At 42.1% G+C, this 18096-nt stretch overlaps 1 protein-coding gene across 2 annotated transcripts in view; it reads right to left on the bottom strand.

The window, feature by feature from the left end:
• The window catches only part of pdgfc (platelet derived growth factor c), a 44090-nt gene extending 35844 nt beyond the window's left edge, over nt 1-8246 (bottom strand). For both annotated transcript variants that reach the window (XM_071532723.1, XM_071532732.1), the window contains exon 1: nt 7555-8246. In XM_071532723.1, the coding sequence (XP_071388824.1) occupies nt 7555-7732 (178 nt within the window). In that variant the 5' untranslated portion in view covers nt 7733-8246. The remainder of the gene's footprint in view (nt 1-7554) is intronic.
• Between the last annotated feature and the right edge of the window lie 9850 nt (nt 8247-18096).

The raw sequence follows: 18096 nt of genomic DNA, 5'->3' as shown, positions 1-18096 counted from the left end.
AATTGGAATTACAAGGTTTTCACACATAATCAGCGATATGCCATTTGGTGCATTGGTGGATGCTTTTTTATTTTTTTGGGTGGCCCCAGCAGGAAACCAGCCCCTACACTTGTCCATGTTAGTGCCCATTGAACCACACCGGACAAGTGCTACCATCAACTTCACCTAGAGAGAAGAAGAAACTGGGTCTATCATAGAAGACGCAGCTGCGTGACTCTTCAGCACTCGTTCTGGGTCAAGCTCCTTGTCAGTCAACTGCAAGGTGACGCCCAAGCCCAGTGAATTGGAGGAGGAGCGTCATTACAGGACACTTTGAAATACCTCTCTGATAGGAGGTGATGACATCTGCCAAGCTATGCAGACATGCCCTCCAGAGACGGTAACCAAGGTCAACTCATCACGCTGCCAAGATTTTTAGTCCAATGGAATTCCAGTTGCCTCAAGACAGCCAATACCCACAGGACATCTTAGTTCCGTATAAGAGCAGCAGAGCGCTGGCAGTGTTTCAATCCTCAGAGGCTCTCGTTGATCCAATTGTATTATTAATGGAGGCTTCTATTTGAGAGGGAATCAGTTTTTAAACCACAGGAATGCTAATCTTCCTGAGATCCAACCTGCCAACATTTAGATATCAACATCAGTTTCCAGAGCTCCCATCATTTTTTCAGTTCAAAATATATGTATAATATATTCATATATAATATATATATATATATATAATTTATGATAAGCTAGTTTGTGTTAATAGTCCAAAAGATATATAGCTTCACTTGCCTTGACATGCTCAGTTTTCAATACAAAATATACATAAACTGTCTTACTAATTGAGCTTTTGATGTACACCTCAATGCAGGTTAGAGCATTTTAATGTACATGATTGTGAGGATAAGAAGTTGAAGCATATGCATGGCAGTTCAGGGTATGTCTACTGTATAAACTGCATAACTACAGTTATGCTGTTGTTCTTGTATCTTATCTGAGGTGAAAATTACATGTTTTTTATGTGTTGAGTGAATTTCATGACCCTTGGGCCCATGAAACCTGCTAAAACACTATTTCAAAAACACATGAGAAAATAAGCAAACTTGCTTTTGTGCAAATATACTGTCGTTTTGGCCCACAGCAGCAATATGAGAATGTGAGGATGAGCAAAAAGTGTGTGAGGACAATAATCAGCATATCCGAGGCTCTGCCAGTCCTGCAGAGAAACAAAGGGAGCTGAGGAAATGATGCTACCTCCCAGTGAATGACAGGTATTTGTTCTGACAGGTAATCCTGACTTTAGGCAGACATACCCCACCCTTCGTGTCTAGACTGCACCGGGCAGACACTTTCCTCTCCCTGTCAAAGTAAATGTTAGCACTAGGGCTATTTACAGTGCCTTGTTTAGAAGGCTAAATTTATGTGTTTGTCTCCTCTGGGAGTCTTAGAGGCATGGATGCACACTCCACTCACAATTGCTTGAGTTTTCTGTTTGTTTTGTCGGTTAGTTTTTGTTTTTAGTCTGCTTCATGTGGAGTTTCTTTGCTCTGTGCCAGTTAGACTGTAGCTACTGTACTTGAGTCACTGTGCAGAGGCAGCTGATAACATTCATTGAGTTCTTCCTCTAAGGAAGCTAAATTGCTGTTCTATTTGAGTAATTTCATTTTACAGATAAGGAAACAAAGCCGCATTAAATGATCGAAATTTAATCTGCATCTATTTGGCTTGCAGCGGAAAGAGGTAATGTAAAATCTTTATGCCTGCTGATGCAATAGCTGCTTTTCAACAGAGGAAATATTTACAATGAAATGTTGACAAAGCCAAAGCTCGACACCAGCCTGGTGTTGTCATTCGAAATACCACTGCAAAGCTGATGGTGCAACCCACTGACGTTCCTTATCCACAAACTGGAAATAGTTCAGGAAGTGGGTTTCTTATTGGGGAACAGCAGATGGAGGCGGGACAATGAAACCACTAAAGAGGCTGTACTGATGAGAAATTGAAAGAGGAGAAAAAATAACATCCCAACAGAGAGGTGGTGCCTCTTATTTTTATATTTATCCAGTGAAGGTTTGCTGAGCATGAATGTGCTTCCTCAGCAACAACCTGTTTCCCATCCATACTGTGTCAGACACACCTGGTGGCTGTTCAGAACACCCACAGCCTTCTGCTACTGGCCACTGAGCAGCTTGGGGGTTAAGTGCCTTGCTCAAGGGCGCATCAGTGGTGGGAGCTGTAGAGATATGGGAGTGCATTCATTCACTTTTCCTGCCCAGAGTTTCCCGTCCGGTCCGATGATTCAAACTGTAAACTTTCTAGTCACAAGCCTTACCATACCACCCAGCACAGTCCCACAAAATTGTGAAATGAGCACCAACTCTGAAATGCAAATTACATGTTGTGGACGCGAATAGCGTGAAGATTACGTTCCTCCACCGCAAAAAGATTATGTGACAATAGCTAAAATGGGACACTCCATTTTCACATGCTTGTCGTGAAAATGTAATGGTTAAATTTAGACAAGTAAAACAACTTCACCTAAGGTTAGGGTTAAGGTTAGACAACTAAAGCAATTTGGTTAAGGTTAGGGTAAAGTTTTGGTAATTGTTTAATAAGAAAATCCTCACCTTCCACCTCACTATTTCAATGTCAAATTACTGGCTGTTCCTAGTCATGTCTCTTCCACATAATCCTTTTGTGGTGTGGTAATGTACTTCTCTCACTTTTCATGCATGGAACATGTTATTTGCATTTTAAGACCTCATGCTCTTCGTGCTCATTTCACAAACTTTCGTGAGACCGGGCTGCTACCGCCGCCCTGTCGCCGACTTCACGGGAACCGCTCTGACCAAAGCATTCACTGTCAGTGCAAAGAAAACTCTGCTGACGTTGATTTGGCGGGGGCAAAGGACAGACTTGGTGGCTGTGGAGAGTGCGTCTCCTTCGGTAGAGCTTAAACCTGTGACCCAGATCCCTTGAAAACTCACTCGGCTGCTTGGGGGGGAGAATGTACACTCGCTGCCCGAAATGACAAACAGCAGGCAGGCGGTGGCATGCTTTGCTTGCCAAATACAGCACTCCACGTTCAAATAGTGCTGACAGGGAAAACATAGACACTGTTATCCAGGGTCCCCCACTCTGGAGTTAGATGTTGAGGGGAAAAACTACTCCTGCCAGGAGACATAGACCTGCCTGTGTTCAGCGGTGGAGGTGAGGGGGAACTATCCAGAAGGTTCATACAGCTGCTGTCCTGAAAAACCACATAACTGCAGATTTGGGGATTTTCTATTCCTTACTTAAATTGAAAGTTTACATGGGAATTTATGTGTTTAGTGAGTTTCATGACAGATGGGCCCATGAAGCCTCTTAAAAAGCCATTGTGCAAATTCAAAAATATATTGGCATCATTCAGAAAATAGCAAATCTGTTTTACCTTTCTGAAAAACCTACTCTCTTCAGATATGTGGTTTTCGCCTGACAATAGTGATATACTCAGTGTAATTGTTGGCCTCTGAGTCTTTGGTTCCCACTGAGTTCAGTGAACATTCAAGTCATCCATTTTCTTTGATGGGTTTAATTCAGCCAAGCATACCGGCCGCTATTGCACTGCCCACTACATTGATTAACTGCATATTGCTGCATTCATTTTCAAACATATCCATCAAAGCACAGCCTCTTCTAACTGGAAGCAAGCTTTCCCAGGGACACAGGCTCAGGAAACATCTGACCTGTATTAAAGAATGAATGGAGATTCCAAGTCCTGCTAGTTTTGTTTCACCAGTTTTACAGCCGTATCGTAATTTCAAATTAAAACATAAAGTTAAGTACTATGGAAACCACTTAACACAACATAGTGGTAACGTGAATGCCAGCTGGCCAAGCTGGTAGCTGCCTGCAGAGGAGGCTTGCAGCTATATAAACCACTCTGGTTGGTCCAGCCAGGAGAAGTTGGGTAACAATTGGCTGACAGGGAGAGACGTTGGTTCCTAAACTGAACAAAACACTAAAACATGTTGATGACGGCTATCTTGTATGATTTTAGCTGAGTTTGTATGTATGCAACATAATACTTGTTTCACAAAACTCTGGAGGAAAATCATAGACTACTATGTGCTTTTGTGCGTTCAGTCATACATCATGTGAATTCTTGATTTAAGTGTGCTGTTGCAGTCATGCAGTATGTGAGTGTGTGATGTGCATGCGTCACAGTACACCTAACCAGGCCACCCACTCTCCCATTATTAAATTTCCGTCATAAACTGTTTATTTGTCTGCATCATAATCTCATGAATGCACAATGCACCTCAGTATCCTCAAACCCCCATGTATGTATACGTGGAAAACTGCACATTAGCCCCATTGGCCTGTGAGCCCTATAAACCCCACTCCTCCCCCTAATCTCGTAATCTTTAGAGGAACAGCAGCCTCTGTGATCATTGGCAGATCTAGCGCGTTCCTTGCCTTCCTCCAGCGGTGCTGAGGGGGGTTACGTGGGAATATCCGCAGGTAATCCGCATCTTCTACAAATATCTTCAGCCGGATTCCTTTAATAAGACCTCGGACTGTGCTTATGGGTGGGCTAGGCTAGGTGGTGGCGAAAACATGGCCTTCTACGGCAAAGAGAAGCCAGACCACTTAACTGTGAGAAGTGATTTCAAGAGGCGGCCCCTGAGATGCCCTGTTTGATTGGGAGGCTGAGATCTATCTGTAGCTGGAGATGCAGTGTTATAGCCGGCTGCTCTGCCAGCAACTCACTGCCTAATGGAAAAAGACATTGTAAACATTGTAGCATGACATGAACAAATGCTATCCCAGTGTAATGAAACAAGCCTATAGTCCATTGTGTAATAAGCTAGAAGACAAGGTGCAGTGCATAGTTTTATTGTGACATGTGTGAGCGTATCTTGTTGGACAGGAGTACCAATAACACTGATTGTAATGTGAGCTTTCTATAAAAACACCTTACTATATCAAGTGCCCAGATAGTTTATAAGAGGGTTTATCTTATTACATTAAGATTGCATTGCCTTTGCACTGTGTTGCATAGCAATTAAAGTCAATCAAAAACATCATGAAATTCTGTGAAATGAGCACAATGTCTTTAAATACAAATAACATCATCTGGGCATTGAAAGTGAGAGGAATATGTGCAGTGGAAAGTAAGAGTGTGGAGGTTGGAGTGGTGGATAGGTGGATACATTTTCATTCAACTCCAGTGACCAGGGTTCAACTTCCGACTCATGCAAAGAATTTTTATACTGTGAATGAAGTTTTCATTTTCAGCAAAAGTTTTTCCTATTAACCATGACCAAAACTTTACAGACACGTGACAAACACGTGAAAATGGCGTGTCCAATTCGTGCTATTGTCACATAATCCTTTCATGGTGGAGGAACATAATCTTCACATTATTTGTGACCACAACAGAGTTTGGGCTAATTTCACAATTTTTTTTTAGCCTCTTTTGTCCAAATCATTTATAGTGTCAGAGGATTGTTACTCTGCACTGCACTGGCCCTCTGGCCTTGGCGGCAGACAAAACCCCTCAGATAGCTATCTATAGAGTCATCAGCCACCTCTTGCCAAGTTTAATACGACCAGGGACTGTAACTCTCCAGGCAACTACTACTAAACATGCCAGACAGGTCTAGCTCTCTCCCTTCATCCAGATCAATATCAAATCGTCTCAGAGCATCAGCAATCAAGCGCGCCAGAACGGTGAGCACTCAGACACTCCAGTCAAAGGTTATAGCCGGCCAGGCCAGCTTAGTTCTCAGCCGGGTGACCGCTGTTTTAAAGAGTTCTTTGACGGTTTAACATGCCCGCACCCCACCCATCCACCCTCTCTCCCACCCACCCTCTCTCTCTTCTCTCCTCCCCTCCCCTCCCCTCCCCTCCCCTCTCTTCCCCGTTGTTTTCCTTTCTCAGCCGTCCTGATTAAACCTGGAGATCCCGACGGGAGGCTCTGATTTCCCGGCCCCCACTGTTGCTGCAGTGAAGTCAGCGCTGCATGTCCTCACACAGGGCCAAGCCCACCGGCTACAGCAGACTGAGTGCTGAATGTAGCATGACCAGTATACTGTCCATCGGATACGTCTTCGCTTTTGTACTGTATTCTACGTGATGTCCTGTTGTCCTTTTACACTGTGTGCTAGTGTGAAACTCTCTAAGCTGTTCATATGTCTGTGCACCGATGTCACCAAGACAAATTTTGGACCATTTATTGTACTTAGCTATTAAAATAATTCTGATTCTGATTGTAACAATCTCTTACGGTTGCTCTTTTATAGTGGAGGAATGAGCTGAAGCTGAGCCAATACCAATACCAATAGAAAAAATACAAATACCAATACGGGAGCCACTTAATATGCTGGTAGATATGAAAATGAGGTGTCACACACAAATTACTCGCTATAGTGCACAACACTGAACACTCCCTCAACCTTTCACCTTCCCCCCATCATACAGACCCTGGATCTGAAAAAAAGCAAAAACTCATTTGGGCAAGAGCCTTGTGCCCTCTGCCATCACAGCTCTCAACAAACTGGTTCAGTAACACCGTGGACTACTTTTGGCAAAATTGCCTTTGTAGTGCCAATATGTCTCCATGTCTGTGTGCTGCAAACTGTTAATGTCTGGTATTGCTGTTCTCTGTTGCATTCCATATTTGTTCTTTAATGTTTCCATATGCAGGCAGTGTACAGTTTAAAAAAGAAAAAGAAAACTCTGCTTGTAGTTTGTCACAAGAACAGTCTAATTATAAGCCAACAGCATAATGGCTGCAATAAAGACATCTTGAAAACCATTTGTATTAATGTAAACCTAATGAACTGGGTTAATTAAGAAAAAAGCATGAGAGCACAAATCGGTGAATCAAAGACTTATGAATAAGTTACACAATTTGCTGTTCATTAGGCTATAGAGGGGTCGCATGCAGCCTACTACTTGTGTCACACGCGCGCGTAAACGCACACATACAGACACATACACACACGCCTTACAATAACAAACAGCTTGATTGCCAAATTGCCCATGATGCCAAGAAATCATTTGGGGGTAATTATTTACTTACCACCGTACAACTTATGTTAGGGACACCATATACTTTCTTTTGACTAACTGGAGATGTGCCTTTAAACACTGAAAAAATTTTTTTTTTGAATTCGATAGTGCAATTCAGCGGAGTTCAGAGGGTAAGCAAATTACATCGCCCGGAGCGACTACCGCTGCATGAATGGAGCCTTTTTATGATCATAGAGGAAACTTCTCCCGGGGGACATGAAATTTCAGAGGGTTTTCCCCCTTAAACATACACGGGTACACTTTAAAGGTAAAAGGTAATTTCCACTTCCTATCCTGGATAATGCTGTTTGAACTGAATAAAACGCTCTCATTCATTGCAGTTTAAACTCAAGCAAGATGTGCATTTTTATGTATTTTTTTTCAGAGGAGGAGGTTTGAGCCCTGAAAGAATAAGCAATGCGTGGAGGGGATGTAAGAAATTCCCAAGCAGTTTGTGTTCAACTCCATTACTTTGCTAAATGTGACAGGGCGCATTGAAATCTCACTCACCGTTCTGTTCCTTTACACTTGGATGGTGAAATTTGCTGATATGACTTGATTCAGCTTCCGAGCCATATTGTTGGAGAAGCGATGCAAGAAGGAATAATAATGGAAGGATCATTTGGATTAGTGGTGGTCGGCGATCACAAAGCGCTGTAGACGGGATGTTTTGTATCACCACGCACATTCGTCGTTTAGAGGACACCAGTGCTGTTTTGGACACATTTGTAGAGGATAAACGCTGAGTAGAATCCACATAATCTTAATCACGGGCTTAGTCCTTTCAAAGAAAGTAAACAGTAAATCTCCCTAAATCAAATCAAAATCCTTCCCAAAACTTCCAGATCCGCCGCTGCGCGCCCCGGTGATTTGGATGCAAGTGCGCACCTGTTGGTTCTATGAAAAGTTGGGTACAAAGTTTGGTTCTGTACTGTTATGATCCTGGATTTACTTGCAGAATTATCCTGTCAGGTGCAGGCATATCACCTATGGTACGAAATCATTAGAAAATGCACAAACGCATTTTTGGCCAAAGCGTGCGTCCACGGTGCGTTCTCGACTCCTCCGTCTGAAAAATCCCCGCAGATCTTTAGGCATTAGAGGAAAGCCTCAGAAAAGCGGGCGGCAAAAGAGTCCGGCAACCCGATACACTATGCACAGAGAAATAATTTGGAGCACCAAGATAAGTTCTGTTGTCTGGCGAGGTCTTGGCTCATAACTTGGTGGAGACTGAGATAAAATGTCGCTGAAGCTGAGACGGCCGGGGTTGGGTTTTTGGAGACTGCCAACTGACGGCACAACAGGTGCTATACATAAAGTAAAACTTCCCAGCCGAGGAAACTCCCCAGGATGTTAACTATTCCGCTGCTGCCTGGTCCAGGGAGGCGGAATGGTTTGCTCACTGGTTTGCGTACTGGTGAAGATAAGTCCACTTGTTACCAAGGCAGTTTCACTTGTTTTCACAGGAATTCTCCAGAAACAAGTGTCAGTATCTTGAAATAAGGCAGAATAAGGAGGCTCACTACTATCGAGGAAATGACACTTGATTCAATGCAAATCATCTCAACCCTCGGCATATTTCAGTCACTTGTATAAAGAAAAATAAGATGAATAAGATTTAACACCCAACACTAGATTAACTGGCTTAACTGATAATTTTTAGTTATTTCCAAAGCAAATCATCTTCGAGTGCCATTTCCTTGATGCTAGCGGAGTGATCTGTCTTATTCTGCCTTGTTTCAAAACAAACAAGACACAATTGCTGAACCAAGTGACTGCACTGGAAACAAATGCAGTTATCTCACCCCAGTGGCTGGATTTTTCACTTGTTTCAAGAAAAATAAGATTTTAGGATTGAATATGACAGTCGATGACTTGTTGAGATGGACTTTTTTTTTTTTGCAGTGTGGAATAATTCACTGACTGATTTGCACATTGTCACACAACACAGAAAACCTAAAAAATAAAATGTTTTAACTCAAACCATTTCAACTACTCTGAATGCTACTTTAATTTTGCCTAACATAAGTGAAAACGTTTATTCATGTTCTTTTCTAATGAATTTGCCCATTTGGGTTAAAAAATCAAAATATAATACATGCATTTGCTACTGTATATGCAATTTGCTCCCACTGTGTTGGTGTTCATATATCATCTTTTATATAACTGTTTCTACTAAACTACAGAATTGTGGCCATTGTGGCCCAGACACATTCCTTACCCAAACCATCATGGCCCAACTAATTAACAGCACAGAGATGATGCAGTGCATATATATCAGAGGCTTCATAATTCATCGTAACCATCATTTTCCAAAAGGGAAATTTACATAAGACAAAATGTGCAAGTAAGCTTGTGTTAACCACAAACCCTGCTGTGGGTGATTGTTTAAACCTCCCATTCATTTTCCCCATAGAGAGATGAAAGATAAATGTGGACACCCTTATTTGGGCAAAAGATTTTCAACACGCTGTTGTGCGTTATGCTTAAATGTTTCTGTGGAAGGAAATGTTTAAGGGCTTCTCAATTTGTCATATCAAAGCAGAGACACCGCTTGGAACAATACTCCCTCCTGTTCCCAATTTCCTTTCTCCCCGGCACAATGTTGTACCTCATCAACTGTGTTTCATGTGGTTCCTCCCATCCTATTGTTGGCAAAATCCACCAGTGTATCCCCCACTGTATGGTAAGTCTGCTGCAGCACAGACACAACAATCAAAGAGAGCTGGAGACATATTGAACCCATTGAGCTAGACACATGATGCAATGCTGGAGCAATTTACCCCCAGTCTCACATAGCTCAGAAACTACCACCTCAAAGAAAGTGCAGAGCAATGATGTCTCCAGCATAAAGGTATGAAGGAGGGTTTTATGGTTTTAATCAGAGTTAATGGCAGGGAAAGGAAGGCATGGGGCAGTGATACAGTCATTTCATATGTGTGTTGCCCCCATGGAGAGGGGCATATAGAGGTCCTCTTGTGCCTGCTGCAAGGGCCAAGGCCCTTTGTGTAAAGGAGAGTATCACATTCCAGCCCTGCAAAGGCCTGCAGCAGATGTCAGCACTTCACATTGTGGAATCTCTCTCTCTCTCTCTTACACACACACACACACACACACACACACACACACACACACATACACACACTCATTCACCCCTTGAGGTTTTGTCTGTAAAAGCTGGGTATTTTGTCTCGCTGTCCACATTTGATTGCTGCTTCCAAGGTGGTCTTGTGAAATGTGGAGGCTTTGATACAAAATAAATATAATAAACAGAGGAAATTAGAAACAAGGCGGACCGTTTGGGTCACGGCTAACACACAGAGGCATGCCAGCCAGCCAGGAGGGCTCCCCGTCCGCCGAGCGGGCCGAGATGGAAATGTATACAATAGCGAACTCGCAGTCGTCGGCTCCCAGTTAAATCCCATTAGACTTGCTTGCCTTTTTTTGGGACACACACTGCCAAACAAACAAATGCCCCCTCCCTATCAGTCTGTATTACACAACGCATTCGTCACGGCGTCTGTGAAACACCAGTTTTGTCCCAGGTGAAATGCAGTGAAACAGGAGGGAGTGAACACGTCTTCTAAATCCAGATCACAGCACATTATTGCACCTTGAAGAAAAAGGAGGTCAGGCTTTTGAGACGACTTCATTTATATGGTAAAATCTCCTGTGGCAGCAGCCTTGGCTGTGTTGTCCTGTAAGGAATGGAGTCATTTGAGTGAACTGCTTTGGTATTCATTATAGGTGGGAGATGTGCCAGCAGAGGAATTTAAAAACACATGAATCACTCTTCAAGGAGTTTATGACAAATTAAAGTCTTTTACATCCATTGTTATGTCTGATGAGTTCTTATCATTAAGACACAGATGCAAGGTTATGCTAGTATATTGTCTAAGGTTGATTGACTTGACCGCCATTAATGGGATACACTGTTATATATCAGTGATGTCACCATGCTGTATTGGTGTTATATATGATGCATTAAGCTCTTATCCTCCAGTCTGATCTGTGAAAGTGTTGCATCATGGTGATTAATTGCCCCTGGATTGTAGTGCTGTTTGGCTTTGAAACCAGAGCCCCCTGGTGGTGCCCCTCAAAGCTACAGCCAAGTCTTTGGTCCGTGAACATTAATTTTATGATGCCACAGTGGGCATTGTGGGAAATTTTTCAATATATAATTATATTTCATATTTCATCTTGTGATAGGGTAAACAATGAACATGCCATCTTCTTTTCTAAATAGAATCAGACCCGACATAATTGATTTCACCTGTAAAAATACCCATGAACTCAAACAAAAGCAAAGTTGACATTATAAGAATCCGATATTTTGATGCTTTTCAATACCTTTTTTATACCTTTTAATACTCCAAAAATCAATATCAATACCAACAATTGGTATGGTGTAGAAAGGTATAATATTTAATCACCCAGCCCTCATAGAAAAAAAAGATTTGGCTTGTATATGGTCCTGTGTTACACCATGCTATCATCTTAGTAAACCTGCTGGTAGTACATTCTCAGATGGGGTGAGAAACCAAAGGGCTCCACTTTCATTCAGAAAGTAATCTATGAGAGCTTTCTTTTGGTTGCTGGTAATCTGGGAATTTAAACTCTCTCAGCTGTTGCACTGTTGCACTCATTGCAAAATGCTCTGGATACACGTGTCAGCTAAAATGCCTGAAATCTAAATGTAAAAGGTTGAAATCTAGGAGGAAAACATTTCAAGTTGCTGCTTAGGTCAACAGTCTGTGAAAAGCATCTGCTACTTAGTATGCTACCAGATATTCAAACCATTTTACTACAATTTAGGTAATTGAGGTGGTTCGACAACATTTACAGTCGCTTTGAGACTTGAATCTTTAAGTGTTCATTTTAATCCCAAAGTTAATCTCCCAAAACAGAGGATTCATATGTCATATATGCCATTTGGTAGAGGCTTTTATCCAAAGTGCATACATCTTTAAATATGCTGTTTTCACCCAGTCTCTGCCTAGCACACAGTTTTGAAATATACAAAAAAGTGGGTTGGGGAGCGAGAGCGAATAGGGGCGTGTGTCTGTGATAATGGATCACCCATCTTTACTTGGGGTCGGTAACAATTTTCCAATCGCCAAGCATTTGATCCTGCCAAAGGCCAAATACCTGCCTTGACATCACTGATTGAGGTGTAGCCAAAAGTGCAACACGGTTGAAAGTTTCAGCCCACAGAGAGCAGCACAACAAGTTTCTACCCCTAGAAATGGATACAGGACTTCATTTCACAAAATGTTGAAATTAAGCACAGGATTAATGCAATTCACTATATAGAAGCCATAGAGCCACGTTTACAGCTCAAAAAATGTGTTTCAGTGCTGTTTTGGTCTTTAACAAGCGTAGACCAGTAGGCCAGTAGGGACTGAACTCAGCATGTTAGTGCCATTTAGCTACATAGCACCACTGGTTCACTTTTCCAATACATTTTGCTACATTCAGTCACTCACCATAGACCCTGAATTGGATTCAAGTCAAATTCAGTAGTGTTTGTTATTGTGATGCTGCCTGACCCTCATTAGTCCTACCAGTTATACCAGTTTTGAATTGAAGGGTTTTATTCTATTCTATACCTAACAAATCTCAAGTGATGTTCGTTGCTCAATATTTCAAGAATGCAACTGATTGTAGCATCTGAAGTGCTATTATTGTTTAAGCAAATGGCCTTTAGTTTGCTAAAAACTTTAAGTAATAACTTAAAGTTTGCTTTTGTCATCATTTTGTCAGGGTAAGTGTAAAATTTTTAAATGGTGGATATCTCATTTTGCAATGAAACTCTTGTTCCTCAAGGATTTCTCTCCGTATGCCAAACTAGCAAGCAGTCCAACAATACTGGAAAATAGCTTGCCTGCTCAACAGCTTTCTGGCCTGATGCCTCCATCATAATCTTGGTTAGTGTTGTACTTACTAAACATCTGCTGACTGGGAAGACTCACTTCCCATTATGGCAATACAATCATTTAATGATCCAGTGTTCAAATCCTCTACACTGCCAAACTTAATCAATATAATACTGTAGCCTGGCACTGCACTGATGGACTGTGTTTGTGTTTGTGTGTGGGTGGGCATTTGCGTGCTTATATCTGTGTGTGTGTGTGTGTGTGTGTGTGTGTGTGTGTGTGTGTGTATGTATGTTTTGTTTGTTTACAGTAGAGATGGAAGACACGATAGGCAGAGGGAAAAGAGTGTGATCAATAGCTAAAGGGAGAACTCAGCAACTAGAACGATGCCAATATCTTTACATGTCAGTGTTCTTTGAAACTGCCTGTTTACTGTTCTGCTGTAATGAGGCTGTCTGGGCAGACTAGACAGTATTTTCTTCTGTAGCCAGCAGCCTTTATTCTTTTGCCTTTTTCTTTTCGTTTCTTTTCCCGTGAGAATATATAATGTTACTGATTCAGTTTGTGTGCATATTATGACTTGAGTGTCATAAATTGAAGACCAGCTGACAACATTATCCTAAAGATACCATCAGGTTTTGCATATCCCATCATTCCAGCCGCATTTCTTTCCATCTTCATCCTTCATTCTTTCCATTAAAGCCTCGTTCCCTTTGGCAGCCTCCTACCTTATGTGGTAAGTGCTTCTTCCTCTCCGAGCTATTTATCATATCACCGATCTAAACTGATTTCCAAGCAGCTTCTCTTTGTTCACTTCAAGGGTTGCCCATGACTTCTGTATTACACAAAAAAAAAATGTTAATAAGCAGTACAACAAAGTGCTTCTTCCACTTCTGTAAAGAGCTTTATTTTCATTTGAATGAGAAAATGTGTCAACACATATTCCCCTCCTTTACTGATAGCAGAAATATGGCCTGCGTGCCAGATATAATACCACAGTGGATTGGCTCAAACCAGCCTGACATTTTTCTGGAATGGCACACGGTTGTCCATCAGACACATGGCTCATAGCCAGACATTGAACATTTTTTTAAACAACACAAAAGGATCCTTGTGCTCCATTGCTTGCCTCTTGATTGTAACACCAGGGCCATGCACTCTGATATAAATCATTAATCTCTATGCATATGGTGTCAATTAATTTGTATGTGCAAATGGAATGCCTTGTCAATCTAAATTATACTACGGGGAGTAATATGAAAAGGCCGCCCAAGTTGTTTGACATGGAGTGAGGAATGAGATATGGATCAAAATCCTGGGATAAATCAGTTCTGTGTGTTCTGCAATGGATTTCATTTTCACTGAAAGAACAATAGAGCGGGCCGTCCACTTCCTGGTCTTGTGTTTACAAAATGGTCGCTTTAATGCATTTTGGCCAAACTTACAAAGGGAAGAAAAATGAAACCTCATCTGTAAAAGGTTCTTTATGCAGAAATGTTATGCCTATAATCAAATCCAAGCTTAAGTTGTGGTTTATGGGGATTGCGACCAAATCTACAGGTTGCATTGATTTGTTTTCCTGTGATATCTGAAAAGCTAAAACTAATTTCTGTCATAATCCAGACAATCAAATCTATATGTATTATTTTATTCATTTTTTAAATCATATTTCAAATGATTGACTTAGATTCCATTGTACTGAGGACATTTTCATAAATGGTTGGGTGGCATGTCCTTAAAGCAGGGTGACTCACCCCACCTACTCAGAGGTAGGAGAAACTCTGGGATACATTTGGCCTTTAAATGAAGAATTAATTTACAAACACCCATAATCAAACAATTAAATGAATAAATAAAAGTTGCTAAGAAAACAATTCAGTTGCAGCTTTTACATACTGTTTTTACGTAGCTCTGGTCAGAGAGGTTACCTCCATTATATCAGCATGGGCGATACTGACAGGCCGATATCCTACATTTGATAAAAGGGCTAACTCTAACACACACACACACACACACACACACACACAGACAATTCTTGGCAGACAAACAGGCAAGTGTTGCTGTTTATGTTCCTTCAGCTTCTCACCTTCCAGTTTGTGGTGCTGTCAAACATCTTGAAATGAAACTCACCACCAGCATAAAGCTAAACACTGTACAGGGGGTTTGTTTTTACCAGTGGATCATCACTAAGGCTATACAGTAGGCCTATACAGAGTAAAAAGACCGATATAAACATTTCTCAGTGAGTTGATAACCGGTTGGTCCTCTGCCAACCATTATCCAATGATTATTTTTATCTTTCTAATAGGTCTATAATGTGTTGTGTGAGATAGGGCACAAAAGTAAAATTGTATTCATTCATTCATTCATTCATTCATTCACTCATTCATTCAGTCACACACTCGCTCATATACTCATTCATTTATTTAGACAGAAAGAAAATAATGAATTCCTAACTCCACTCTAAATCGCCACTCTAAATCTGCCTGATATTCAATTAAACATAAATTATTTAGACCTACTCCTGGTCTTCGCATGAAACTAGAACGCCATAACATTCATAACAGTAAACAGCTCTAGATGACCTGCGCCTGAGCCTGAACCTTATTGCATCCATAATTTGACGTTGGTCTCTGCTTTATAGTCTCACACGTCACGTCCATCTCCCGCTAAATAGGGGGCAGCCATAAATAATGAGGAGTTTGCGCCCATCTCGTGAATGTGGGTGAATCTATGCGTTATTGCCCTTACGTAATGGTTTAGCATCAGCGGCTCTGTGTGTTGGAGGCTGGGAGCGGCTGTCCGTGGTGCTGATGGGACTGATGTTTTCTCCAGCTCCGTGCAGTTCAGCGCGGCCGCTACTGCGCATGTTGCATGACAGGTACACGCAAGCCTCCATCTTGGGCATCCCGAGCTGAGGCGAAAGGGCAGCAGCCATATACACTGACTCCAAAATAACAACAAAACAGGCGCGAAAATAAAAATTGGCAGTTTGCCGAGATGTAACTTTTTTTTTTCCTCATTCAACAAATTGCTTCCGTGAAGAGGGCGGAGAACAGCATGGGAAAGAAAGCGACAACGACCGGTCTTGAATCCTCTCTATAACGACTATTTGCACTGTCAGCTTTACCGGGTCTAGTTTTCTAAAGAATTGACCTGTAGGAAAACCAAATGGTAAGTGACATTGAATTGCATTTATATGACAAATGTGCGTTTTTTTCCGCTCATAACGTGCGGTCATGTGTCATGCATGAAACGTATGCTCGCGTTCGTATGTAATGGCATCTTCCTCCTGCATCTTCCATCCATCCTCCCCCCCGCCGTCATGGTGGTCGCTGTTGCCGTGTTGTTTTCTCTCCCATCCGTCCGCTCCTCTCCCGCTCGGGCTTCGGGCAAAGTGTCAGCATCTGGTCTTACTTTCCTGTTGTTACAAAGGGACCTGATGCGACGGGCAGCCACAGGTTGTGACTGCTCAAGTAGTCTACCTGCTTGTTTTGCTTTGGCTCAGCCCTGCATGTAAGTAGGTTAACACCCTGTAATGATGAGCATCGCACAGGCCTTACCTTGTGTATCAAAAAAATTCACAGGAGTTAGATTATGTAATATTGTTTTGAATCAAATGCTGACAAACACAAAACAATCTTTCATTTTTGCACTGGCCTATATATTGCCATAACATTTAAATAAACATCATTCATTAACCTAAACATTATCCCACTACCGGCAGCAATTACTTTTCCCATTAGGGGCGTGTGAATGGTCCAGAATCCAATAATGCGGTGGAAGCACCAGCCTGAGGAAGTTGTGTGGGCAGAGCAGTATTGCTTATTGACCTTGTACTCATGGGGGCAAACCATTATGGGCGCCTGAGTCACTGTCAGCTACTGTATGACACACACCCGCCACAGTTTAACATTGCCGGCAGTAAAACACGACCAGGGCAATGTTCTTCTGTTGTGGTACTGAAGCTGACTCAGGCCGAGCCAAGGTCAGATTCTGGAACCTCCACTCTTAATTTATTCAGCGTGGATGTGACGCCCTACTGTATATCTCTGTATATCTGTATCTCTCTTAACAGAAACCTTTGAAGCGTTTTACTCTAAAAACTCTCATTTTGGAAAAAACTTTGCGTTGTTTTTCTTTTTTCAGTGAGCGTTTCAAAGAAGATTTGATTGTAGCCTACTGTATCTTCAAAATCTTTTGCGTTAGCAGAATCTGAAGATGATTCATTCAATGTTTATTTGAATAGGGACAGATACATAGACATAGAACGTTTAAAGAACTAGTCACATATTATAACATTTATAGCCTAAGCTGATTTGCAATGCTTGTCCCTAGATGGGCTTTTGTTATTATTTTGATCCATAACTTAAACCCAGTGTGCTTTACTTTCATGCCAGCAATCATTTTGTAAGTCAAAGTGTCAGTTTTTTTTCAAATGCTTGCCATCTCATTTTGTAATGAATCTCTGCATTTAATCTTTACAGTGGCATGCATTCTAGTAATGGACCCTCCTCCTCCTCCTCCTCCTCCTGGTTGAGTGGAGGGAGAGGTGGGGGTTGTCATCCAGACAGGTGCTAGAGGGAAGATGGGTCAGAGGAATTGTAGGTCAGACAAGAAATGGTTTCCAAGATATGTGGTTGGATGCCAAGTCAAACATTCACCATCGCTCCAGCTGTTGCCATATGATACTGCACATGTGCGTGTGTGTGCGAGTGTTAACGTGTGTGTGTCCCCGTTTGCCTATGGCTGCTCTGCCTTATAGGATAGGGGACACCAGCCTCCCAATTCAGAGGAACTTTCCAAATCGATAAAGCGATGTTGACTTAGTTAGAACGAGGCGAGGTGTTCGCATTGGTGACTAAAGGCGCTGAACAGAGCTGTGGAAACAATTCCGCTGGAGAAGATGATGATCAATGTGAAGGCGAGGAGCAGACAGGGAATTACTGGGCCAAGACGGCGCGAACGAGGGAGAGAGCGTCTCTGTCTAGACAATAAACTGCTTGAGTTAATATACAGTCTGCTGGCAGGGCGGCAGAGAGGGGGGGTGGGGGGGGCGTGAGGCTCTTGGCTGTGCTGTAGGTCTCAATGTCCCTATGCAACAAAAGGGCACCGCTTTTCTAGGTGGAATGAATCACGCAGGTACTACGGCTGCTGGTGCTGATTAATGGCCGCT

The sequence above is a fragment of the Centroberyx affinis genome, unplaced genomic scaffold (assembly GCF_046629955.1).
Source record: "Centroberyx affinis isolate AG114_WGS23_722 - 3 ecotype Tasmania unplaced genomic scaffold, CSIRO-AGI_Caff_v1 ptg000153l_1, whole genome shotgun sequence".
In the NCBI taxonomy this organism is placed as follows: Eukaryota; Metazoa; Chordata; class Actinopteri; order Beryciformes; family Berycidae; genus Centroberyx; species Centroberyx affinis.
Note: the sequence above shows the minus strand (reverse complement) of the source record. Positions and strands in the feature narration are given on the sequence as shown.